We start from the raw sequence: 26,378 nt of genomic DNA, 5'->3' as shown, positions 1-26,378 counted from the left end.
CATTCCTCCATTGCATGACCCATTTGTTGTCCATCTGGAGGTCCAGTACTCTGTTCCACCCTCTCTTGGCTGTAGTCCTGAGTCATGTTAAAGTAAGAAGGCATTTCTGAAGCTGGTGAGAAATGCACACACTGACCGATGTGCGGACTTGGAGAGTCTGGGACGGAGTACCGAGCTACCATATAATCTCCTCCAACTCAGCCTGCGACCGACTCTTATAATCTAAAGCAATTACTCAGAGAAGATGAGAAGCTAATTAGATAATTAGCAGATGGCTAACTTTCAGAGCCGTGCTTGTGATCTAAACCTTAAGACTGGTTTCAGAAATCAGGCTCTGTACTGATTTTGACCTGTATGGAAAAAGTACAAATGAATTCAACTGATTTGAAAGCATAAGCGTCCTTTGTAAAGATCTTACTCAGTTAAAAGCTGAAGTAGAGTAGCGTAGATAAACTTTAGGGAGACTTAAAAGTAGACAAACCATGTACTTGAGTAAAAGTCGAGACACCCAAGGCAAAATATTCCTCCAGTAAAAGTAGAAGTTCCTCCCTTTAGACCTCCACTTGAGTAAAAGTACTAAAGTATTTCCCTTCAAATGTACTTAAGTATAAAGTAAAAGTACTAAAAGAGTAATTCTGGCTCTGATGTCCTGTTATCATTTTTATAACCAGACTGGCTTCATGAACTCATTTCAGGTGAAAGTCCTCCAGCGTCTCTCTTGGTAAACCAGTCTTTTAATAGAACGTCATTAATTAGTGACGCTGACGTCTATTAAAATGATCAGAAGCACAAAACACTGAAGGTAAACAGTTTCCATCAGGGAGAACCGAGTGGCTCTGAAATCACTTTTTACACACAAGCAAAGTTTCAGTTTCAGATTTATTTACAACTTAGTTCCAAGTTTAAGTTGAATAAAAACTGGCTTTAAACTCAGGATCACAGATGAGCTCCTTTACTATGTTGATCTGTAGGCCTCTGTTCATAAACATAAACCAGCCCAAACTCATTTACTATAAAATGAAATGGTGTTTGTAGAAATTCAGAAAAAAGCCGCGTCAGTCTCGACTGCATATGTGGACATATTTCTATATTGAGCTCTATTTACACAAAGTTAGGTTAGTTCATCATTTATGTTGAACAGACTCTCCCAAAGTTTTACGCTGCTGCGCTGACGTTGAACCGCGTGCTGCACTGGGTCGGTCTGACCAACAGGTCAAAACCAGCTCTAAACAAAGTGACCGCTGGGCCCTGATTGGTGCTCTGGCTTTGCGCTTCTTTCGTTTTGACACAGGTCATTTAACTTTGAAACGTCATGAAAAGCTACGATTTCTGTGGATTTAACAAACGTTTCATTCCACATCAGCCAAACTGCCGACCTTGGAAAAAGGTAACAGTTTAGCTGCTGCTTTGCAACCAAAGCTGCATTTGTAATGAGAGACATTCGCATGTGTTCAAACCCTTTAAGCCAGAAGATTTCAAGAAGGATTTGAAGTTTGAACAGCCTTAAAATCCAGACTGAACTCTTTCCGTGGACACTCTGCAGAAACGGAGAACCCGAGCTGAAGTGGGCTGTCTGCGATAACTCGGCTGACTCGGCTTTATCGGCTGGAAAGACAGCTTGTCTGCAAAGATTATAAAATGTGCTCTGCTCTGCAGACTTGGCTGAAGACTTCTGAGGAAAGTTGTTCATTCATAAGTGTATGTTTCCATTGATGCTCTTCTGCCACTTCCAACACCAACTTATTTTTAAAATACATGGTTTTCTGGAATCTGAGGACGTCAACACGACTCTGCAATTTTAAACTCCAAATACTCCTGTGGCTCGTTCTGTATTCCATGGTCTGTTCTGGTGAAGGTGTGTGAGTGGACGGTTGCACAGATTAGGAGTTTAGCGAGTGAACTGGACAGTCAAGATGGTAAAAGAATATGCTTAAAAATGTCCCTGGTGTGTTTATTCTTTACTTCTTACCAATAAAAAACAAACCTCTGGCACGATGCAGCACCAACAGACACTAAAACAGAGCCCAACATGACAGCTTCCCTACATGTCCCTGTATGTCTAAACTCACCTTTATGGCTTTTAAAACTCTTTATCTTCACTGAATTTTGGTTTTTAATAGCAACTCTTGCAAGACCTCATACACTTTAGTGAATGTGGTAAAAAATCCAAGGGGTGTTTACCTGGAGCATCGCAGTCGGTGGGTGGGCTCCCAGGTGGGGTTCGGGTGCCCGCTCTCTCCTGACCCCTGCTGTCCACACACCAGCAGTGCCCAGTGGAGCCGTGGCACTGTAGTGGCCGGTACTGACCCTCCTCATCACACTCGGGGATAAAGGCTCCAGCCAGGGGGGTGCGACCCGATCCGCTCTTCAGGCTGTCTCTGTGCTGCTCACACTGAGTCTTAGGACGCTCGGGATGAACTGAATAATATATATATATATATATATATATAATAATTAACGACATTGGCTCCACTGTCTGTGTCTAAAATCAACGTCAGCACTTTATGGCTTTTAAAACTCTGTAGCTGCTCGTTCCAAAGACTAGGCTGTATTTCTTGGCCACTACGTCATAGCAGGCTGATCCAAAATGAAGGACTCTTTGTATACAGCTCAGAAATGCAGCCTAGGTTCTGAGTGATTTCAAGCACGCAACTGATATATCCTTCCGGGCCTTCCGTTACCCACAGGGGAAAAAAGTGCCACAAAAATGGTGAAAAACAAAGCCGTTGGAGCAGAGCTTGTTTTAAAATGTACGTTGTTCATATCCTTAAATTCGTCTACACAACCTTATGAAGTGTAAAATGATCCATATGTTGTATTTTAATCAGAAGTATTTGGATTTATATGCAACCCCAATTCTAATGAAGTTGGGACGTTGTGTAAAACATAAATAAAAACAGAATTCGATGATTTACAAATCCTTTTCAACATATATTCAATTGAATACACTACAAAGACGAGATATTTAATGTTCAAACAGATAAACTTTATTGTTTTTGCAAATATTCACTCATTTTGAATTTGATGCCTGCAACACGTTCCAGAGAAGTTGGGACAGGGGCGTGTTTCCCACTGTGTTACATCATCTTTCCTTTAACAACATTCAATAAGCGTTTGGGAGCTGAGGACACTGATTGTTCAAGCTTTGTAGGTGGAATTCTTTCCCATTCCTGCTTGATGTCCAGCTTCAGCTGCTCAGCAGTCCGGGGTCTCCGCTGTCGTATTTTGAGCTTCATAATGCGCCACACATTTTCAATGGGAGACGGTCTGGACTGCAGGCAGGCCAGTCTAGTACCCGCACTCTTTTACTACGAAGCCACGCTGTTGGAACACGTGCAGAATGTGGCTCGGCATCGTCTTGCTGAAATAAGCAGGACGTCCCTGAAAAAGACGCTGCTTGGATGGCAGCAGATGTTGCTCCAAAACCTGTATGTACCTTTCAGCATTAATGGGGCCTTCACAGATGTGCCAGTTACCCCTGCCATGGGCACTAACACCCCCCCCACCATCAGAGATGCTGGCTTTTGAACTTTGTGCTGAAAACAATCCAGACAGTCCTTTTCCTCTTTGGCCTGGAGGACACGACATCCATGATTTCCAGAAACAGTTTGAAATATGAACGCGTCAGACCACAGGACACTTTTTCACTTTGCGTCAGTCCATCTCAGATGAGCTCGGCCCAGAGAAGCCGGCGGCGTTTCAGGGTGGTGTTGATATGTGGCTTCACTTTGCATGGCAGAGTTTTAACTTGCACTTGTAGATGGAGCGACGAACTGAGTTCACTGACAGTGGTTTTCCGAAGTGTTCCTGAGCCCATGTGGGAATATCCGTTACAGAATGATGTGGGTTTTTAATGCAGTGCCGCCTGAGGGATCGAAGGTCACGGGCATTCAGTGCTGGTTTTCTGCCTTGCCGCTTACTTGCAGAGATTTCTCCAGATGCTCTGAATCTTCTGATGATATTATGGACTGTAGATGATGAAACCCCTAAATTCCTTGCAAAGGCACGTTGAGAAACGTTGATCTTAAACTGTTGGACTATTTGCTCATGCAGTTGTTCACAAAGTGGTGAACCTCGCCCGTCCTTGCTTGTGAACGACTGAGCCTTTCAGGGATGCTCCCTTTATACCCAATCATGACACCCACCTGTTTCCAATTAACCTGTTCACCTGTGGAATGTTCCAAACAGGTGTTTTTTGAGCATTCCTCAACTTTCCCAGTCTTCTGTTGCCCCTGTCCCAACTTCTCTGGAACGAGTTGCAGGCATGAAATTCAAAATGAGTGAATATTTGCAAAAAACAACAAAGTTTATCTGTTTGAACATTAAAAATCTCGTCTTTGTAGTGTATTCAGTTGAATATAGGCTGAAAAGGATTTACAAATCATCAAATTCTGTTTTTATTTTTACACAACGTCCCAACTTCATTGGAATTGGGGTTGTAGTTTATCGAACTACATTGGCGTATTAGCTACCATAGCAAAAAAACACAAAGCAACGAGCTCCAATCTCTCTCTTCAGTTCCCTCACAAATTTCACGCTGCAATATTGAGAGGCGGGAATTTTCTGGTGACGTCATCGCGCAGCCTCATTAGGACTATTTCATTTATGTGAACAATAGGTTACTGAAGAGGAGTCTTCATAGGACAGTCCTACTGAGGACCCGCCCTACCTTTGAATTTGAACTGTTCTTTCACAGCTTCTGATGCACAAAGAGATGCATTTTATAGAACGTGGGAAAAATCCAAGGCGTGTTTACCTGGAGCATTGCAGTCGGTGGGTGGGCTCCCAGGTGGGGTTCGGGTGCCCGCTCTCTCCTGACCCCTGCTGTCCACACACCAGCAGTGTCCAGTGGAGCCGTGACACTGCAGTGGCCGGTACCGACCCTCCTCATCACACTGAGGGATGAAGGCTCCAACCAGGGGGACACCAGCTTGTCCGCTCTGCAGGCCGTCTCTGTGGTGCTCACACTGAGTCTTAGGACGCTCAGGATGAACTGAGAGAGACAGAGAGAGAGAGAGAGAGAGAGAGAGAGAGAGAGAGAGAGAGAGAGAGAGAGAGAGAGAGAGAGAGACAGAGAGAGAAAGAGAGAGAGAGAGAGAGAGAGAGAGAGAGAGAGAGAGAGAATAGTAAAGTGATGTTATTAGATTTACTCATTTGGTAGAGCTTCAAACAGCACTGTCTTGTTAAATGTAATTTTTCTCATTAGGTTGAACGGGATTTTTACCAGCTTATCCAATTGGGCACCAGTAGCTATTTGTTTGAGAAGCATGGAGAGGTCAACTGTCATTTATTTATTTATTTGTTTATTTGTTTGTTTTTCCCCCCAATTTAGTCGTTTCCAATTCGACCCACTAGTTAGGACTCCCCCAATCACACCATACTACCAGCACTAGGAGGGTGAAGGCAAACGCAGGCTTCCTTCCAATCCTGTGAAGCGCCACCGCTTCTTTTCGAAGTGTCGCTCACGCAACGTCATTGGACAGCCGAATGCGCCCGGAGGAAGGCGTCAACCACCAGATCCGCTACGCCAGCTAACAGACGCCTGCACTGACTGACATCACGCTGAGACATGGGGGAGACGGAGGGCCATTCTACCCACAGAGAGAGCGAGCCCAATTATGCTCTCTTGGACTCCCAGCCAGGACGGCTGTAACATCACCAGGGATCGAACACACGATCTCTTGATGATACGGCCAAGGCTTAGGCACTTGCACCAATCAGGAGCCCAAGTCAACAGAATTTTACAGCTAAAATAAAACCAAAGTAGCTTAATTCCAGAGAATTGGTCAGCATCGGCTGTTTATCTTCACACCGTCTATGTTGTCAGTGCAACTACAGCACAGAAAACCAAACAGAGCCTCAGCCAAATGCTATAAATGTAAGACTGGATACACTTTATAGAACGTGGGAAAAATCCAGGGTGGGTTTACCTGGAGCATCGCAGTTGGTGGGTGGGCTCCCAGGTGAGGTTCGGGTGCCCGCTCTCTCCTGACCCCTGCTGTCCACACACCAGCAGTGTCCAGTGGAGTCGTGGCACTGCTGTGGCCGGTACCGACCCTGCTCATCACACTGAGGGACGAAGGCTCCAACCAGGGGGACACCACCCGATCCGCTCTGCAGGCTGTCTCTGTGCTGCTCACACTGAGTCTTAGGACGCTCAGGATGAACTGAGAGAGGGAGAGAGAGAGAGAGAGAGAGAGAGAGAGAGAGAGAGATTAGATTTATATATTTGGCAGAGCTTCAAACAGCATTCTTTTGTTAAATGTAGGTATTGTGATATAAACTGAGATCCATGTGGACACCAGTAGCTATTTGTGGGAGAAGCATGGAAAGGTCAGCTTTATTTTAGAGCTAAAATAAAACCAAAGTAGATTAATTCCAGAGAATTGGTCAGCATCGGCTGTTTATCTTCACACCGTCTATGTTGTCAGTGCAACCACAGCACAGAAAACCAAACAGCAGCTACAGGGACTGATTTCTTCTTGGCTGTAGGTGAGATATCACTTGGAACCACTTGGTCTTGCTGAGCCGCCCATGCTGTGGGAGAGAGAGCGTATCTGTGCCTGAGCATGTGGAGTAATCCCACCCTCACGCTCTCTCTGGGACAGAGGCTCCCACCGTCACTTTATACATTTATACACTCATGTGTGTTCAAAACGCTTCAAGCCAGAACATTTCAAACAGGATTTGAAGTTTGGACTTTTAAGCAATATTAAAATCCAGACTGAACTCTTTCAGTGGACACTCTGCAGAAACAGAGAACCCGAGCTGAAGTGGGCGGTCTGTGATAACTCGGCTAACTCGGCTTTATCTTCTTGCAGTCTGTTCTTTTGAAGGTGTGTAGTGGACGGCGGTGGATGCACAGATTCTGCTGCGTGTGAGGTTAAAGGGGTTGAGCGTTTAACTGAAGAGTCATGATGCAAAAAAAAAACAAACACAATAAAAAAAAACAAAAAACTCACTGCTGTGTTTTTTGCTTCATTCCTTCACTTTACCAATAAAAAAACATGTTTTTTCAAACCTCTGGCACGATGCAGCACCAAGTGAGCCTGAAAATCATCAAACGTGACTGTTTCCATTTAATGCATGTCTGAAATCACCTTCATCTCTTCATGGCTTTTAAAACTCTTTATCTTCGCTGAATCTTAACTGTTCTTTTATAGCTACTGTCGCAAGACTGGTATAGTTAAAATAGTGTAGTGGCTAACACTTCTACCTTCGCCACTGTAGACTGGGGTTCAATCTCCCACCTGGGTAAACACCCTACACTATACGAATAAGAGTCCTTGGGCAAGACTCCCAACACCACTTTGGCCTACTTGTGTAAAATGATCAAATTGTAAGTCGCTCTGGATAAGAGCCTCCGCCAAATGCTGTAAATGTAAGACTGGATACACTTTATAGAACGTGGGAAAAATCCAGGGTGGGTTTACCTGGAGCATCGCAGTTGGTGGGTGGGCTCCCAGGTGGGGTTCGGGTGCCCGCTCTCTCCTGACCCCTGCTGTCCACACACCAGCAGTGTCCAGTGGAGTCGTGGCACTGCTGTGGCCGGTACCGACCCTCCTCATCACACTGAGGGATGAAGGCTCCAACCAGGGGGACACCACCCGATCCGCTCTGCAGGCCATCTCTGTGGTGCTCACACTGAGTCTTAGGACGCTCAGGATGAACTGAGAGAGGGAGAGAGAGAGAGAAAGAGAGAGAGAGAGAGAGAGAGAGAGAGACAGAGAGAATAGTAAAGTGATGTTATTAGATTTACTCATTTGGTAGAGCTTCAAACAGCACTGTCTTGTTAAATGTAATTTTTCTCATTAGGTTGAACGGGATTTTTACCAGCTTATCCAATTGGGCACCAGTAGCTATTTGTTTGAGAAGCATGGAGAGGTCAACTGTCATTTATTCATTTATTTGTTTGTTTGTTTGTTTTTCCCCCCAATTTAGTCGTTTGCAATTCCACCCACTAGTTAGGACTCCCCCAATCACACCATACTACCAGCACTAGGAGGGTGAAGGCAAACGCAGGCTTCCTTCCAATCCTGTGAAGCGCCACCGCTTCTTTTCGAAGTGTCGCTCACGCAACGTCATTGGACAGCCGAATGCGCCCGGAGGAAGGAGTCAACCACCAGATCCGCTACGCCAGCTAACAGACGCCTGCACTGACTGACATCACGTTGAGACATGGGGGAGACGGAGGGCCATTCTACCCACACAGAGACAGCGAGCCCAATTATGCTCTCTTGGACTCCCAGCCAGGACGGCTGTAACATCACCAGGGATCAAACACACGATCTCTTGATGATACGGCCAAGGCTTAGGCACTTGCACCAATCAGGAGCCCAAGTCGACAGTATTTTACAGCTAAAATAAACGCAAAGTAGCTTAATTCCAGAGAATTGGTCAGCATCGGCTGTTTATCTTCACACCGTCTATGTTGTCAGTGCAACCACAGCACAGAAAACCAAACAGAGCCTCAGCCAAATGCTATAAATGTAAGACTGGATACACTTTATAGAACGTGGGAAAAATCCAGGGTGGGTTTACCTGGAGCATCGCAGTTGGTGGGTGGGCTCCCAGGTGAGGTTCGGGTGCCCGCTCTCTCCTGACCCCTGCTGTCCACACACCAGCAGTGTCCAGTGGAGTCGTGGCACTGCTGTGGCCGGTACCGACCCTGCTCATCACACTGAGGGACGAAGGCTCCAACCAGGGGGACACCACCCGATCCGCTCTGCAGGCTGTCTCTGTGCTGCTCACACTGAGTCTTAGGACGCTCAGGATGAACTGAGAGAGGGAGAGAGAGAGAGAGAGAGAGAGAGAGAGAGAGATTAGATTTATATATTTGGCAGAGCTTCAAACAGCATTCTTTTGTTAAATGTAGGTATTGTGATATAAACTGAGATCCATGTGGACACCAGTAGCTATTTGTGGGAGAAGCATGGAAAGGTCAGCTTTATTTTAGAGCTAAAATAAAACCAAAGTAGATTAATTCCAGAGAATTGGTCAGCATCGGCTGTTTATCTTCACACCATCTATGTTGTCAGTGCAACCACAGCACAGAAAACCAAACAGCAGCTACAGGGACTGATTTCTTCTTGGCTGTAGGTGAGATATCACTTGGAACCACTTGGTCTTGCTGAGCCGCCCATGCTGTGGGAGAGAGAGCGTATCTGTGCCTGAGCATGTGGAGTAATCCCACCCTCACGCTCTCTCTGGGACAGAGGCTCCCACCGTCACTTTATACATTTATACACTCATGTGTGTTCAAAACGCTTCAAGCCAGAACATTTCAAACAGGATTTGAAGTTTGGACTTTTAAGCAATATTAAAATCCAGACTGAACTCTTTCAGTGGACACTCTGCAGAAACAGAGAACCCGAGCTGAAGTGGGCGGTCTGTGATAACTCGGCTAACTCGGCTTTATCTTCTTGCAGTCTGTTCTTTTGAAGGTGTGTAGTGGACGGCGGTGGATGCACAGATTCTGCTGCGTGTGAGGTTAAAGGGGTTGAGCGTTTAACTGAAGAGTCATGAAGCAAAAAAAAAACAAACACAATAAAAAAAAACAAAAAACTCACTGCTGTGTTTTTTGCTTCATTCCTTCACTTTACCAATAAAAAAACATGTTTTTTCAAACCTCTGGCACGATGCAGCACCAAGTGAGCCTGAAAATCATCAAACGTGACTGTTTCCATTTAATGCATGTCTGAAATCACCTTCATCTCTTCATGGCTTTTAAAACTCTTTATCTTCGCTGAATCTTAACTGTTCTTTTATAGCTACTGTCGCAAGACTGGTATAGTTAAAATAGTGTAGTGGCTAACACTTCTACCTTCGCCACTGTAGACTGGGGTTCAATCTCCCACCTGGGTAAACACCCTACACTATACGAATAAGAGTCCTTGGGCAAGACTCCCAACACCACTTTGGCCTACTTGTGTAAAATGATCAAATTGTAAGTCGCTCTGGATAAGAGCCTCCGCCAAATGCTGTAAATGTAAGACTGGATACACTTTATAGAACGTGGGAAAAATCCAGGGTGGGTTTACCTGGAGCATCGCAGTTGGTGGGTGGGCTCCCAGGTGGGGTTCGGGTGCCCGCTCTCTCCTGACCCCTGCTGTCCACACACCAGCAGTGTCCAGTGGAGTCGTGGCACTGCTGTGGCCGGTACCGACCCTCCTCATCACACTGAGGGATGAAGGCTCCAACCAGGGGGACACCACCCGATCCGCTCTGCAGGCCATCTCTGTGGTGCTCACACTGAGTCTTAGGACGCTCAGGATGAACTGAGAGAGGGAGAGAGAGAGAGAAAGAGAGAGAGAGAGAGAGAGAGAGACAGAGAGAATAGTAAAGTGATGTTATTAGATTTACTCATTTGGTAGAGCTTCAAACAGCACTGTCTTGTTAAATGTAATTTTTCTCATTAGGTTGAACAGGATTTTTACCAGCTTATCCAATTGGGCACCAGTAGCTATTTGTTTGAGAAGCATGGAGAGGTCAACTGTCATTTATTCATTTATTTGTTTGTTTGTTTGTTTTTCCCCCCAATTTAGTCGTTTGCAATTCCACCCACTAGTTAGGACTCCCCCAATCACACCATACTACCAGCACTAGGAGGGTGAAGGCAAACGCAGGCTTCCTTCCAATCCTGTGAAGCGCCACCGCTTCTTTTCGAAGTGTCGCTCACGCAACGTCATTGGACAGCCGAATGCGCCCGGAGGAAGGAGTCAACCACCAGATCCGCTACGCCAGCTAACAGACGCCTGCACTGACTGACATCACGTTGAGACATGGGGGAGACGGAGGGCCATTCTACCCACACAGAGACAGCGAGCCCAATTATGCTCTCTTGGACTCCCAGCCAGGACGGCTGTAACATCACCAGGGATCAAACACACGATCTCTTGATGATACGGCCAAGGCTTAGGCACTTGCACCAATCAGGAGCCCAAGTCGACAGTATTTTACAGCTAAAATAAACGCAAAGTAGCTTAATTCCAGAGAATTGGTCAGCATCGGCTGTTTATCTTCACACCGTCTATGTTGTCAGTGCAACCACAGCACAGAAAACCAAACAGAGCCTCAGCCAAATGCTGTAAATGTAAGACTGGATACACTTTATAGAACGTGGGAAAAATCCAGGGTGGGTTTACCTGGAGCATCGCAGTCGGTCCGTGGGCTCCCAGGTGGGGTTCGGGTGCCCGCTGTCTCCTGACCCCTGATGTCCACACACCAGCAGTGTCCAGTGGAGCCGTGGCACTGTTGCGACCGGTACCGACCCTCCTCATCACATTGAGGGATGAAGGCTCCATCCAGGTGGACACCAGCTTGTCCGCTCTGCAGGCTGTCTCTGTGCTGCTCACAAAGAGTCTTAGGACGCTCAGGATGAACTGAGAGAGGGAGAGAGTGAGAGAGGGAGAGAGGGACAGACAGAGAGAGAGAGAGAGAGAGAGAGAGAGATTAGATTTATATATTTGGCAGAGCTTCAAACAGCATTCTTTTGTTAAATGTAGGTATTGTGATATAAACTGAGATCCATGTGGACACCAGTAGCTATTTGTGGGAGAAGCATGGAAAGGTCAGCTTTATTTTAGAGCTAAAATAAAACCAAAGTAGATTAATTCCAGAGAATTGGTCAGCATCGGCTGTTTATCTTCACACCATCTATGTTGTCAGTGCGCAACCACAGCACAGAAAACCAAACAGCAGCTACAGGGACTGATTTCTAGGTGAGATATCACTTGGAACCACTTGGTCTTGCTGTGCTGCCCATGCTGTGGGAGAGAAAGCGTATCTGTGCCTGAGCATGTGGAGTAATCCCACCCTCACGCTCTCTCTGGGACAGAGGCTCCCACCGTCACTTTATACATTTACACATTCATGTGTGTTCAAAACGCTTCAAGCCAGAACATTTCAAACAGGATTTGAAGTTTGGACTTTTAAGCAATATTAAAATCCAGACTGAACTCTTTCAGTGGACACTCTGCAGAAACAGAGAACCCGAGCTGAAGTGGACGGTCTGTGATAACTCGGCTAACTCGGCTTTATCTTCTAGCAGTCTGTTCTTTTGAAGGTGTGTAGTGGACGGCGGTGGATGCGCAGATTCTGCTGCGTGTGAGGTTAAAGGGGTTGAGCGTTTAACTGAAGAGTCATGATGCAAAAAAAACAAACACGGTAAAAACTGTCACTGCTGTGTTTTTTGCTTCACTCCTTCACTTTACCAATAAAAAAACATGTTTTTTCAAACCTCTGGCACGATGCAGCACCAAGTGAGCCTGAAAATCGTCAAACGTGACTGTTTCCATTTAATGCATGTCTGAAATCACCTTCATCTCTTCATGGCTTTTAAAACTCTTTATCTTCACTGAATCTTAACTGTTCTTTTATAGCTACTGTCGCAAGACTGGTATAGTTAAAATAGTGTAGTGGTTAACACTTCTACCTTTGCCACTGTAGACTGGGGTTCAATCTCCCACCTGGGTAAACACCCTACACTATACGAATAAGAGTCCTTGGGCAAGACTCCCAACACCACTTTGGCCTACTTGTGTAAAATGATCAAATTGTAAGTCACTCTGGATAAGAGCCTCCGCCAAATGCTGTAAATGTAAGACTGGATACACTTTATAGAACGTGGGAAAAATCCAGGGTGGGTTTACCTGGAGCATCGCAGTTGGTGGGTGGGCTCCCAGGTGGGGTTCGGGTGCCCGCTCTCTCCTGACCCCTGCTGTCCACACACCAGCAGTGTCCAGTGGAGTCGTGGCACTGCTGTGGCCGGTACCGACCCTCCTCATCACACTGAGGGACGAAGGCTCCAACCAGGGGGACACCACCCGATCCGCTCTGCAGGCTGTCTCTGTGCTGCTCACACTGAGTCTTAGGACGCTCAGGATGAACTGAGAGAGGGAGGGAGAGAGACAGATAGAGAGAGAGAGAGAGAGAGAGAGAGAGAATAGTAAAGTGATGTTATTAGATTTACTCATTTGGTAGAGCTTCAAACAGCACTGTCTTGTTAAATGTAATTTTTCTCATTAGGTTGTGTCACGATTGGCCCCTCCCAATCCTGTCCATGTGCTCATGTTTTGGTTTTGTAACTCCGCCCCTGATTGTTTTCACCTGTCCCTCATTGTTCCGTGTATTTAAGCCCTGTGTTTGCCCCTTGCGTTTGCCAGTCTTTGTATCTGTGTACCTGGTCTTTGTTTGTGTTGGTTCTGATCTTCGTTATGTCCTACCCTAAATCTGTACGTGTCGACTCATTGACCCTGGACTGTTTTGACCACGACTCTGGATTTGCCCCTAATAAATCTTGCTTATCTCAGCGTGTACGTCCGCCTCCTTGCTCCCCCTTACAGAAAGACTGGCCACCACAGGACGCAGCAGGTAAGCGAGACTCCGGCATGTGGTTGTTCCGTTGGGACGAAACTCCGGCTGTTTCTAAGCAGCCCGAGTTCACCGTGTCCCAACGCCACCAAGCCGGAGACAGCAAATCCCCTGGCGCTGAGGGACAACGAGCGTCTCATCGGTCCCGCAAGAAAGCGGAGGACCTTCCCGCCTTGTGTCCGGGAGGCGAGAGCTCAGGTAAGCGCCTTGGGTCTGCCCGTCTTGAGCGCCACTGCAGGGAGGAGCGACCTGCAGTGCAAGACGGGGTCAGACGGAAGGAGCATTCAGATGACCCGTTTTGTGGGACTCGGCTCGTTCGCAAGCGTCACTGCGAGCTGCCTATCGCTCGAGTGAGCTTTGGGAACGGCCGAGTGGGTCCAGTATCTGTGTGTTCCTCCAGGTTGGAGCAGAGGTCCCCAGCCAGAAAGCCTGATCCCGTGGCCGCACCCCGCGGCACTTCTGATCCCGTGGCCGCACCCCGCGGCACTCCTGATCCCGTGGCCGCACCCCGCGGCAAGCCCGCGCCTCCGGACCCGCCGCCAGTCGCCGCGCCTCCGGACCCGCCGCCAGTCGCCGCGCCTCCGGACCCGCCGCCAGTCGCCGCGCCTCCGGACCCGCCCTTCATGCATCAGAGCAGTCTCACACTACAAGAGACTATCCTGCTGATGCGTAGATTGCTGTCTCCTGTACAAGAGACGGATGTCGTAGCAGGCCCGTCTGCCTCCATGGACGTCGTAGCAGGGCTGCCTGCCTCCGTGGACGTCGTAGCAGGGCTGCCTGCCTCCGTGGACATTACATCCCCTTTGTTCCCACACATCCCGCCCTCGCCTGTGTCTGTTGCACCTGGGCCTTCCGTTCCTCCTGTCTCGGTTCCCGGTTCTCGGTTTTGTCCTGTTCCCTACTGTTGTGTCTGTCTCGGTTCCCGTTCCTGTTGTGGTTCCCGTTCCTGTGTCTCCTTTTGTTTCTATTCCTGTTTCTGTACCCGTTTCCGTTCCTGTGTCTGTCTTGGTGCCTGTTCCCCTGTCTTTTGCGTGGTCTGTTGTTCGTTCTTGTTTTCCTCGTCCTGTGTCTCCGGTCGTCTCTCGGTCGGCGTCGTTTTTTGTTGTGCCTCCTCGTCCTCCCTCCGTTTTTTGTCCTCGTTCTGTTTCGTCTGTTCCTGTGTCTGGTGTGTCTCCGTCTGTGTCTGTTCCTGCCTCTTGTGGTTCTGCCTCTTGTGGTTCTGCCTCTGTGCCCATTTCTGCCTCTGCTCTGGCTTCAGTGTCTGTGCCTGTTCTTGTCTAGTTTGGTTTTGTCTTTTTCTGGGTTTTGCTTTCTTGTTTTGTTTTCGGTTCTGTGTGGCACGCCTCGGTGTGTGTGCCTTTGGGGGGGGGGGGGTACTGTCACGATTGGCCCCTCCCAGTCCTGTCCATGTGCTCATGTTTTGGTTTTGTAACTCCGCCCCTGATTGTTTTCACCTGTCCCTCATTGTTCCGTGTATTTAAGCCCTGTGTTTGCCCCTTGCGTTTGCCAGTCTTTGTATCTGTGTACCTGGTCTTTGTTTGTGTTGGTTCTGATCTTCGTTATGTCTTACCCTAAATCTGTACATGTCGGCTCATTGACCCTGGACTGTTTTGACCACGACCCTGGATTTGCCCCTAATAAATCTCGCTTATCTCAGCGTGTGCGTCCGCCTCCTCGCTCCCCCTTACAGGTTGAACGGGATTTTTACCAGCTTATCCAATTGGGCACCAGTAGCTATTTGTTTGAGAAGCATGGAGACGTCAACTGTCATTTATTTATTTATTTGTTTATTTGTTTGTTTTTCCCCCCAATTTAGTCGTTTCCAATTCCACCCACTAGTTAGGACTCCCCCAATAACACCATACTACCAGCACTAGGAGGGTGAAGGCAAACGCAGGCTTCCTTCCAATCCTGTGAAGCGCCACCGCTTCTTTTCGAAGTGTCGCTCACGCAACGTCATTGGACAGCCGAATGCGCCTGGAGGAAGGCGTCAACCACCAGATCCGCTACGCCAGCTAACAGACGCCTGCACTGACTGACATCACGCTGAGACATGGGGGAGACGGAGGGCCATTCTACCCACACAGAGACAGCGAGCACAATTATGCTCTCTTGGACTCCCAGCCAGGACGGCTGTAACATCACCAGGGATTGAACACACGATCTCTTGATGATACGGCCAAGGCTTAGGCACTTGCACCAATCAGGAGCCCAAGTAAACAGAATTTTACAGATAAAATAAAACCAAAGTAGATTAATTCCAGAGAATTGGTCAGCATCGGCTGTTTATCTTCACACCATCTATGTTGTCAGTGCAACTACAGCACAGAAAACCAAACAGCAGCTACAGGGACTGATTTCTAGGTGAGATATCACTTGGAACCACTTGGTCTTGCTGAGCCGCCCATGCTGTGGGAGAGAGAGCGTATCTGTGCCTGAGCATGTGGAGTAATCCCACCCTCACGCTCTCTCTGGGACAGAGGCTCCCACCGTCACTTTATACATTTACACATTCATGTGTGTTCAAAACGCTTCAAGCCAGAACATTTCAAACAGGATTTGAAGTTTGGACTTTTAAGCAATATTAAAATCCAGACTGAACTCTTTCAGTGGACACTCTGCAGAAACAGAGAACCCGAGCTGAAGTGGGCGGTCTGTGATAACTCGGCTAACTCGGCTTTATCTTCTTGCAGTCTGTTCTTTTGAAGGTGTATAGTGGACGGCGGTGGATGCACAGATTCTGCTGCGTGTGAGGTTAAAGGGGTTGAGCATTTAACTGAAGAGTCACGATCCAAAAAAACCAAACACGGTAAAAACTGTCACTGCTGTGTTTTTTGCTTCATTCCTTCACTTTACCAATTAAAAAAACATGTTTTTTCAAACCTCTGGCACGATGCAGCACCAAGTGAGCCTGAAAATCGTCAAACGTGACTGTTTCCATTTAATGCATGTCTGAAATCACCTTCATCTCTTCATGGCTTTTAAAACTCTTTATCTTCACTGAATCTTAACTGTTCTTTTATAGCTACTGTCGCAAGACTGGTATAGTTAAAATAGTGTAGTGGTTAACACTTCTACCTTTGCCACTGTAGACTGGGGTTCAATCTCCCACCTGGGTAAACACCCTACACTATACGAATAAGAGTCCTTGGGCAAGACTCCCAACACCACTTTGGCCTACTTGTGTAAAATGATCAAATTGTAAGTCGCTCTGGATAAGAGCCTCAGCCAAATGCTGTAAATGTAAGACTGGATACACTTTATAGAACGTGGGAAAAATCCAGGGTGGGTTTACCTGGAGCATCGCAGTTGGTGGGTGGGCTCCCAGGTGGGGTTCGGGTGCCCGCTCTCTCCTGACCCCTGCTGTCCACACACCAGCAGTGTCCAGTGGAGCCGTGGCACTGCTGTGGCCGGTACCGACCCTGCTCATCACACTGAGGGACGAAGGCTCCAACCAGGGGGACACCACCCGATCCGCTCTGCAGGCTGTCTCTGTGCTGCTCACACTGAGTCTTAGGACGCTCAGGATGAACTGAGAGAGGGAGAGAGAGAGAGAGAGAGAGAGAGAGAGAGAGAGGGAGAGAGAGAGACAGAGAGAGAGAGAGAGAGAGAGAGAGAGAGATTAGATTTATATATTTGGCAGAGCTTCAAACAGCATTCTTTTGTTAAATGTAGGTATTGTGATATAAACTGAGATCCATGTGGACACCAGTAGCTATTTGTGGGAGAAGCATGGAAAGGTCAGCTTTATTTTAGAGCTAAAATAAAACCAAAGTAGATTAATTCCAGAGAATTGGTCAGCATCGGCTGTTTATCTTCACACCGTCTATGTTGTCAGTACAACTACAGCACAGAAAACCAAACAGCAGCTACAGGGACTGATTTCTAGGTGAGATATCACTTGGAACCACTTGGTCTTGCTGAGCCGCCCATGCTGTGGGAGAGAGAGCGTATCTGTGCCTGAGCATGTGGAGTAATCCCACCCTCATGCTCTCTCTGGGACAGAGGCTCCCACCGTCACTTTATACATTTACACATTCATGTGTGTTCAAAACGCTTCAAGCCAGAACATTTCAAACAGGATTTGAAGTTTGGACTTTTAAGCAATATTAAAATCCAGACTGAACTCTTTCAGTGGACACTCTGCAGAAACAGAGAACCCGAGCTGAAGTGGGCGGTCTGTGATAACTCGGCTAACTCGGCTTTATCTTCTAGCAGTCTGTTCTTTTGAAGGTGTGTAGTGGACGGCGGTGGATGCACAGATTCTGCTGCGTGTGAGGTTAAAGGGGTTGAGCGTTTAACTGAAGAGTCATGATGCAAAAAAAAACAAACACGGTAAAAACTGTCACTGCTGTGTTTTTTGCTTCATTCCTTCACTTTACCAATAAAAAAACATGTTTTTTCAAACCTCTGGCACGATGCAGCACCAAGTGAGCCTGAAAATTGTCAAACGTGACTGTTTCCATTTAATGCATGTCTGAAATCACCTTCATCTCTTCATGGCTTTTAAAACTCTTTATCTTCACTGAATCTTAACTGTTCTTTTATAGCTACTGTCACAAGACTGGATACACTTTATAGAACATGGGAAAAATCCAGGGTGGGTTTACCTGGAGCATCGCAGTCGGTCCGTGGGCTCCCAGGTGGGGTTCGGGTGCCCGCTCTCTCCTGACCCCTGCTGTCCACACACCAGCAGTGTCCAGTGGAGCCGTGGCACTGTTGCGGCCGGTACCGACCCTCCTCATCACATTGAGGGATAAAGGCTCCATCCAGGGGGACACCAGCTTGTCCACTCTGCAGGCCGTCTCTGTGGTGCTCACACTGAGTCTTAGCACGCTCAGGATGAACTGAGAGAGGGAGAGAGTGAGAGAGGGAGAGAGGGACAGACAGAGAGAGAGAGGTATTGTGATATAAACCGAGTCCGTTCTACAGTTTCTCATTAGGCTGAATGAATAACCGACTCTAAATGTAGGTATTGTGATATAAACCGAGTCTGTTCTACAGTTTCTCATTAGACTGAATGAATAACCGACTCTAAATGTAGGTATTGTGATATAAACCGAGTCTGTTCTACAGTTTCTCATTAGACTGAATGAATAACCGACTCTAAATGTAGGTATTGTGATATAAACCGAGTCTGTTCTACAGTTTCTCATTAGACTGAATGAATAACCGACTCTAAATGTAGGTATTGTGATATAAACCGAGTCCGTTCTACAGTTTCTCATTAGGCTGAATGAATAACCGACTCTAAATGTAGGTATTGTGATATAAACCGAGTCCGTTCTACAGTTTCTCATTAGGCTGAATGAATAACCGACTCTAAATGTAGGTATTGTGATATAAACCGAGTCCGTTCTACAGTTTCTCATTAGGCTGAATGAATAACCGGCTCTAAATGTAGGTATTGTGATATAAACCGAGTCCGTTCTACAGTTTCTCGTTAGACTGAATGAATAACCGACTCTAAATGTAGGTATTGTGATATAAACCGAGTCTGTTCTACAGTTTCTCGTTAGACTGAATGAATAACCGGCTCTAAATGTAGGTATTGTGATATAAACCGAGTCCGTTCTACAGTTTCTCGTTAGGCTGAATGAATAACCGACTCTAAATGTAGGTATTGTGATATAAACCGAGTCCGTTCTACAGTTTCTCGTTAGACTGAATGAATAACCGACTCTAAATGTAGGTATTGTGATATAAACCGAGTCCGTTCTACAGTTTCTCATTAGGCTGAATGAATAACCGACTCTAAATGTAGGTATTGTGATATAAACCGAGTCCGTTCTACAGTTTCTCATTAGACTGAATGAATAACCGACTCTAAATGTAGGTATTGTGATATAAACCGAGTCCGTTCTACAGTTTCTCATTAGACTGAATGAATAACCGACTCTAAATGTAGGTATTGTGATATAAACCGAGTCCGTTCTACAGTTTCTCATTAGGCTGAATGAATAACCAGCTCTAAATGTAGGTATTGTGATATAAACCGAGTCCGTTCTACAGTTTCTCATTAGGCTGAATGAATAACCGGCTCTAAATGTAGGTATTGTGATATAAACCGAGTCCGTTCTACAGTTTCTCGTTAGACTGAATGAATAACCGACTCTAAATGTAGGTATTGTGATATAAACCGAGTCTGTTCTACAGTTTCTCGTTAGACTGAATGAATAACCGGCTCTAAATGTAGGTATTGTGATATAAACCGAGTCCGTTCTACAGTTTCTCGTTAGGCTGAATGAATAACCGACTCTAAATGTAGGTATTGTGATATAAACCGAGTCCGTTCTACAGTTTCTCGTTAGACTGAATGAATAACCGACTCTAAATGTAGGTATTGTGATATAAACCGAGTCCGTTCTACAGTTTCTCATTAGGCTGAATGAATAACCGACTCTAAATGTAGGTATTGTGATATAAACCGAGTCCGTTCTACAGTTTCTCATTAGACTGAATGAATAACCGACTCTAAATGTAGGTATTGTGATATAAACCGAGTCCGTTCTACAGTTTCTCATTAGACTGAATGAATAACCGACTCTAAATGTAGGTATTGTGATATAAACCGAGTCCGTTCTACAGTTTCTCATTAGGCTGAATGAATAACCAGCTCTAAATGTAGGTATTGTGATATAAACCGAGTCCGTTCTACAGTTTCTCGTTAGACTGAATGAATAACCGGCTCTAAATGTAGGTATTGTGATATAAACCGAGTCTGTTCTACAGTTTCTCATTAGGCTGAATGAATAACCGGCTCTAAATGTAGGTATTGTGATATAAACCGAGTCTGTTCTACAGTTTCTCATTAGACTGAATGAATAACCGACTCTAAATGTAGGTATTGTGATATAAACCGAGTCCGTTCTACAGTTTCTCATTAGGCTGAATGAATAACCGGCTCTAAATGTAGGTATTGTGATATAAACCGAGTCTGTTCTACAGTTTCTCATTAGACTGAATGAATAACCGACTCTAAATGTAGGTATTGTGATATAAACCGAGTCCGTTCTACAGTTTCTCATTAGACTGAATGAATAACCGACTCTAAATGTAGGTATTGTGATATAAACCGAGTCTGTTCTACAGTTTCTCATTAGGCTGAATGAATAACCGACTCTAAATTTAGGTATTGTGATATAAACCGAGTCCGTTCTACAGTTTCTCATTAGACTGAATGAATAACCGACTCTAAATGTAGGTATTGTGATATAAACCGAGTCTGTTCTACAGTTTCTCATTAGACTGAATGAATAACCGACTCTAAATGTAGGTATTGTGATATAAACCGAGTCCGTTCTACAGTTTCTCATTAGGCTGAATGAATAACTGTGAAGTTGTAACAAGAAAAAAACCAAACAGCAACTACAGGAACTTGGCCTTGCTGAGCCACCCATGCTGCGGAAGAGAGAGTGTATCTGTGCCTCTTTTAAAGTGAGTTGGATCTCGTCAGGCTTTGACAGTTATGTGAGCTGAGCATGTGGAGTAATCCCACCCTCACGCTGTCTCTGGGACAGGGGCTCCCTCCCTCACTTCATACCTTTAAAAGGGCTGAAATGGACCTGTGCACTACACTAAATGGAGTCATAACTGCCTCTCGGAGACAGATAAGCACTCACACATAGTGGAGATGAACTATATGTTAAGAAGTCTGTAGACCCTCAAGGGTGTTAATACTGAGTGTGTCCCACTAACAGCCTCTGCTCTTCTGGGAAGGCTTTACATTACATCCCATGTGTCAAACACAAGGCCTGCTGGCCAAGTCAGGCCCATGACACGTTCCTATTTGGCCCAAAAATAATTATAATTTTCTATTAATTTAAGCTCATTTCACCATGAGCTGCACTACAGTTCCCAGCAAGCACTGCAATGTAATGTGTCCTCCCAACAACGATCTATGGGACAGCACCACAAAAACACAAGAAAAAGATCCCATGTGTCCAGTTCAAGTGAATGGACAGCTTTAATAAACCTACTGTACCTCGGGGACATTTAAAGAGGTTTAAAGTTCTCAGCTAATGTAGTCTACTGTTTTATATAAAATAACTTGGTTTTATTTATAATTATTTTTGGATCGGTCAAGTATTCAGTGCCTATTTTTTGCTGCTGTAATTGTGGCATAGTGAATGAATGGCCAGTTAGGGTCATGGCATGAAGGAAAAATGAAGGAAAAGCAAAGCTGTCCCACGGATTTGCTGAGATGTTTTAATATGGCCCTTTTAGTGGTTTAGGTAGACACCCCTGCACTAGACGTTCGAACATTGCAGTGAGGATTTGATTGAGCATTAGTGAGGTCAGGTACTGATGTTGGATGGTCAGTGCTGAATACCAAAGGTATTGGATGGAGCTCCATCGCTCCAGAGAACACAGTTCCACTGATTCCCAATGCTGGGGGGCTTTAAACCCCTCTAGCCCACACTTGGCATTGCACATGGCGACCTTGTTCCACAGTGCCCCATTCCACTGGTCAAAGCTTTTCTAAGGAGCTCGATCCCTGTTTATGGCACAGCCATTTGTGGCCGGGAGTCTGAGAGAGCACAATTGACCTCGCTCTTTGGGTGGGCAGGATGCCCCCTTTCTCCTGTATCACTCAGCACTATGCGTAACAGATCTGGAGGTTGGCGCTTTCCTCCGAGCGTGTCTGCAGGCCTAGGGGCTCGGCTTTATACACCTGTGGTCATGGAAGTGACTGGAACACCTGAATTCAGTGATTTGGATGGGTGAACACTTTTGGAAATATAACGTATAATGTTAGCTTATGTGAAATCCAAGTTTATAGACAACAGAGTGTAATTCAGTGTCAGAAGCCACATGACCATAGTTTATAATGGATACTGAACACCTCCACTATAGAGTACTATACTAACTGATGGGGTGTAAGCTTCCATTACTTCTTAGCTACGTTAGCCTCGTAGCTTCAGTGCACAACTGACGAAGCAAATGTCAGACTACAAATGTCTCAGCTGACCCACTAAATGTGGGATGGATCTGAATTTTGGCTGAACTCTCTCTTTAAAATCAGCTTTAAAAAAAGACTAATTCATTATCTACACTCACCTGGAGCATCGCAGTTGGTGGGTGAGCTCCCAGGTGGGGTTCGTGTGCCCGCTCTCTCCTGTCCCCTGCTGTCCACACACCAGCAGTATCCAGTGGAGCCGTGGCACTGCAGTGGCCGGTACTGACCATAGTCATCGCACTGAGGGATGAAGGCTCCAACCAGGGGGACGCCACCCGATCCGCTCTGCAGGCTGTCTCTGTGGCGCTCACACTGAGTCTCAGGACGCTCGGGATGAACTGAGAGAGAGAGAGAGCAAGAGAGAGAGAGGGAGAGGGAGAGAGAGAGAGAGAGAGAGAGAGAGAGGGAGAGAGAGAGAGAGAGAGAGAGAGAGGGAGAGAGAGAGAGAGAGAGAGAGAGAGGGAGAGGGAGAGAGAGAGAGAGAGAGAGAGAGAGAGACAGAGAGAGAGAGAGAGAGAGAGAGAGAGAGGGAGAGACAGAGAGAGAGAGAGGGAGAGGGAGAGAGAGAGAGAGAGAGAGAGAGAGAGAGAGAGAGAGAGACAGAGAGAGAGAGAGAGAGACAGAGAGAGAGAGAGAGAGAGAGAGAGACAGAGAGAGAGAGAGAGAGAGAGAGAGAGAGAGAGAGAGAGGGAGAGAGAGAGAGAGAGAGAGAGAGAGAGGGAGAGACAGAGAGAGAGAGAGAGAGAGAGAGACAGAGAGAGAGAGAGAGAGACAGAGAGAGAGAGAGAGAGAGAGAGAGAGAGAGAGAGAGAGGGAGAGACAGAGAGAGAGAGAGGGAGAGGGAGAGAGAGAGAGAGAGAGAGAGAGAGAGAGAGAGAGAGAGAGAGAGAGAGAGACAGAGAAAGAGAGAGAGAGAGAGAGAGAGAGAGAGAATGGGCCAAAAAAATGAAGTCACTGAAGGAAAAACATTCTTAACTTTTAATCTAAAGTAATGTAAAAACACATTTTCAGTGCCTCCACAATTTTAAGTACAAATTCATGCAAATTCTACCAACTCTCACAATATTTTGCAAGCGCTTGCCATTTTTTCCCGATCACTGCATTATCACTGTAAGAAATGTCATATAATAATTTTGCCCTTGCAAAACATGAGATGGTTATTTAATACTGAGTAAATTTGCCACCACAAATTCCTGGAGGGACTGAATTCTGGTTCATTTATCATGAAATGTTCACATAATATAAAGAGCACCTGGCAAATCATGTAAAATAATGACAGAAATCTTTTTAAAAATGGCATTTTTCCCCAAATTGTCGTGCACCTATTTATTTGCTGAGTTTAACATACCAGAAAAAAATACAACACAAAATATGAAATGGGTCATAACTTTTGCACAGGCCACATTTTTAAGTTCCAATTTGTCCCCCAGTTATTATTTTTTTATTTTTCATTTGATTGTTTAACTATCCTAATTTAATTTCTAGTTTGATTATTTAATTATTTTTTTCTTTTAAATCTATTGTTTTAATCGTGTTAATTTCTATTCTCGTTTATTAATTTTTTTTAAACAACTCTGTATTTTCTCCCTGGTAAAGCACTTTGAGAGCAGAGTATGAAAGGTGCTACATGAATAAACCTGCCGTGCCTTGTCGATATGTAAAATTCAGCAAATAAACATTGATCATGCACTACGATGTGCAGAAGTGTGTCACGTTTTCACTTATTTACACTTAGAAAATCAACAAAACATCATCAACAGCACACAACTAAGATAAAGCTGAAAAAATGTTGAAGTGAAGTCCTAATCGAGACACAATCGTCTTATATTATCTTATATTATCTTATAAATATATTATTATATTATATAATATTGACGTCTCAGAAAACATCGCTGCATTAAACTTGCTGCACACTTACTTAGTTACAGCGACTATGTGATGCTAACAGTGCTGATCTGACAGAAGTACAGATGAAATTCAGGGTTAAAGATGCGGCTGCTACTGTTTAATCTCGCGTTTCGTGTGACGTCACGCTGTACAGTGCCCCCCAATTTGAGGGCGGAATCAGGGAGTGACTGTGCTGCCACGCCTTCGATCAGCTGTGCTTTGTGACTGATTCACCTGTAAGACGCGACAGAAGCCGAGAGACGAGAGACACACAGACCTTTAATTCAGCGTTTTCAGGCTCCAGGCCTGGAGCCTCTGCACTGTACAGTTCAGTGTTTCTCTCTGCTGTTCTCACCTCGTTCAGCTCCAGACGGGATTAATCAGCTGATAATATCAGGTATTTTAACCAGTTATGCAGTTCAGGGGTTTCAGGACTGGAGCTGAACTCTGAACTAACTGCACCAGCAAACTTACAGAATCACGTCTGTCGAAACACGACGTGGTTTTCCGAGCCACGACATTCAGTCTGATGTGTAACGTTCATGTTTCTCCAGAAACACAGTAAAGTTATACCGGCTGTCTGCAGCTCCGTTAGGGGGACGACTGTTCATCTCTTGGCTCTTAACATTAGATAAAGTGATCTAAAGGCCAGTGCTGTTCACATCTGGTTGGTTGGGACAGCGTAGTGGGTAACACACCTGTGCCTTCTATGCTGCAGACTGGAGTTCAATCCCCCACCTGGACAAGCACCTACACTATAACAACGAGAGCCCTTGGGCAAGACTCCTAACAGCACCTTCACCTGCCTGTGTAAAATGATCACGTTGTAAGTCGCTCTGGATAAGAGCCTCAGCCAAAGGCCGTAAACGAATGAACCTGTGTGAATTAGCTGGTGTCGTTTCCCTCCTATGATGACAGTGTTTTCTCCTCTTTATGAAACACCATGGGATCCTTTACCCACCCTGACGTGAAGAGCCGGTGGGCTTTTAAATGCTCTGAGTGACTCTCCAGAACAGGGGGAGGGGCTGAGTATGTCAGGAACACACAAATTTGGGCGCTTTTCCACCAGTTTAAGTCGGCCAGGAGCTCAGGGGAAACTGTATAAGGATCACAGCCTGTTTTATCGACTCTGTCAAGGTCACATTTTTCTCTTCCAAAGTAAGGAGAGTAGTTTTAGCCACCTTTCACCTCTAGTTACGTCCGTGTGGAGCGGCAAAGCCAGAAATTCGGTCCGAACAGAAAAATCACATGACTGCAACCCCAGTATAGCTAACTGATGCACTATGTCAGCTACATAAGCCTCAAAGCTCCAGGGCAAAAGTAAAAAGCAAACGTCTGGCCGACCACGTTTGAGGTAAAGGGGGGAGGAAGCTGTGTAAGGCTGATTTTTCATATTTATATTTTTCATATTTATATTTTTCACTATTCTTTCAAATACTAACCGGTCTGAGGGTGGCACTGGAAGCCGTCTCCATGAAAACCGTGCTGGCAGCGGCAGTGGAAGGAGCCCGGCGTGTTGGAGCAGGAGGCGTGAGGGTGGCACGGCTGGGTTCGGCACTCATCAACATCTACATGCATACAACACATCACGATCAGTGCGCTGTCCAAAAATACACACAGCCAAAAAGCCCAAACATCCAGTCTGAATGACCTTCATACAGCTGACCAACAATGTGGCTTGACCTTGATGGTTTAGGAAATGGTTAAATGCATAAAGAAATCAATGTCACCCTGTTTTGATTACGTTTACACAGAGGTGGTATACATATAATACAGATCTGGCCGCCGAAACTTCAAAAGGTCAAAACCCTAAAGATTAAACAGGATTAGTGAGGTTCAAACAGTTTGAGCCGTAGTAGATAAAGGCCCAGTCCCATTTCACCCCTCGCCCCTGCCACTTAGCCCTAACCCTCCACTTTGCATGTTCATGTCTGGGGGTGGGGTGTCCCGATGCTTGTTGAGATAGAGGGGTAGGGTGAAGTGTTGGGGCTACATGACCCTCCAGACGGAGGTTTGTCAGAGACACCAAACAGAGAGATACGAGAAAATAAGAAAAACTGGCAAGGCGGCTAAACAAGAGACCAAAGAAGTCTTCACTGTTAAAATGACGATAATCTTTGTTTTATCTTAGTTTCATGTCATAATACACGTTTCAGTGTAT

General features: G+C 45.8%; 1 protein-coding gene across 5 annotated transcripts in view; it reads right to left on the bottom strand.

Annotated features, from left to right (window-relative positions):
* nid2a (nidogen 2a (osteonidogen)) overlaps window positions 1-26,378 on the bottom strand; it is a 92,162-nt gene that overhangs the window by 16,611 nt on the left and 49,173 nt on the right. Inside the window, exons 11-22 of one of the 5 annotated variants that reach the window (XM_037542259.1) lie at window positions 25,660-25,785; window positions 22,432-22,668; window positions 17,982-18,218; window positions 16,667-16,903; window positions 12,651-12,887; window positions 11,145-11,381; window positions 10,041-10,277; window positions 8,542-8,778; window positions 7,434-7,670; window positions 5,931-6,167; window positions 4,757-4,993; window positions 2,182-2,418 (exon numbers count right to left, since the gene is read on the bottom strand). In XM_037542259.1, coding sequence (XP_037398156.1) covers window positions 2,182-2,418; window positions 4,757-4,993; window positions 5,931-6,167; window positions 7,434-7,670; window positions 8,542-8,778; window positions 10,041-10,277; window positions 11,145-11,381; window positions 12,651-12,887; window positions 16,667-16,903; window positions 17,982-18,218; window positions 22,432-22,668; window positions 25,660-25,785 — 2,733 coding nt within the window. The remainder of the gene's footprint in view (window positions 1-2,181; window positions 2,419-4,756; window positions 4,994-5,930; window positions 6,168-7,433; window positions 7,671-8,541; window positions 8,779-10,040; window positions 10,278-11,144; window positions 11,382-12,650; window positions 12,888-16,666; window positions 16,904-17,981; window positions 18,219-22,431; window positions 22,669-25,659; window positions 25,786-26,378) is intronic. The other 4 variants (XM_037542262.1, XM_037542261.1, XM_037542260.1 and 1 more) reach the window with 4 other exon arrangements.

The sequence above is a fragment of the Pygocentrus nattereri genome, chromosome 10 (genome assembly GCF_015220715.1).
Source record: "Pygocentrus nattereri isolate fPygNat1 chromosome 10, fPygNat1.pri, whole genome shotgun sequence".
NCBI classification, from domain to species: Eukaryota; Metazoa; Chordata; class Actinopteri; order Characiformes; family Serrasalmidae; genus Pygocentrus; species Pygocentrus nattereri.
Note: the sequence above shows the minus strand (reverse complement) of the source record. Positions and strands in the feature narration are given on the sequence as shown.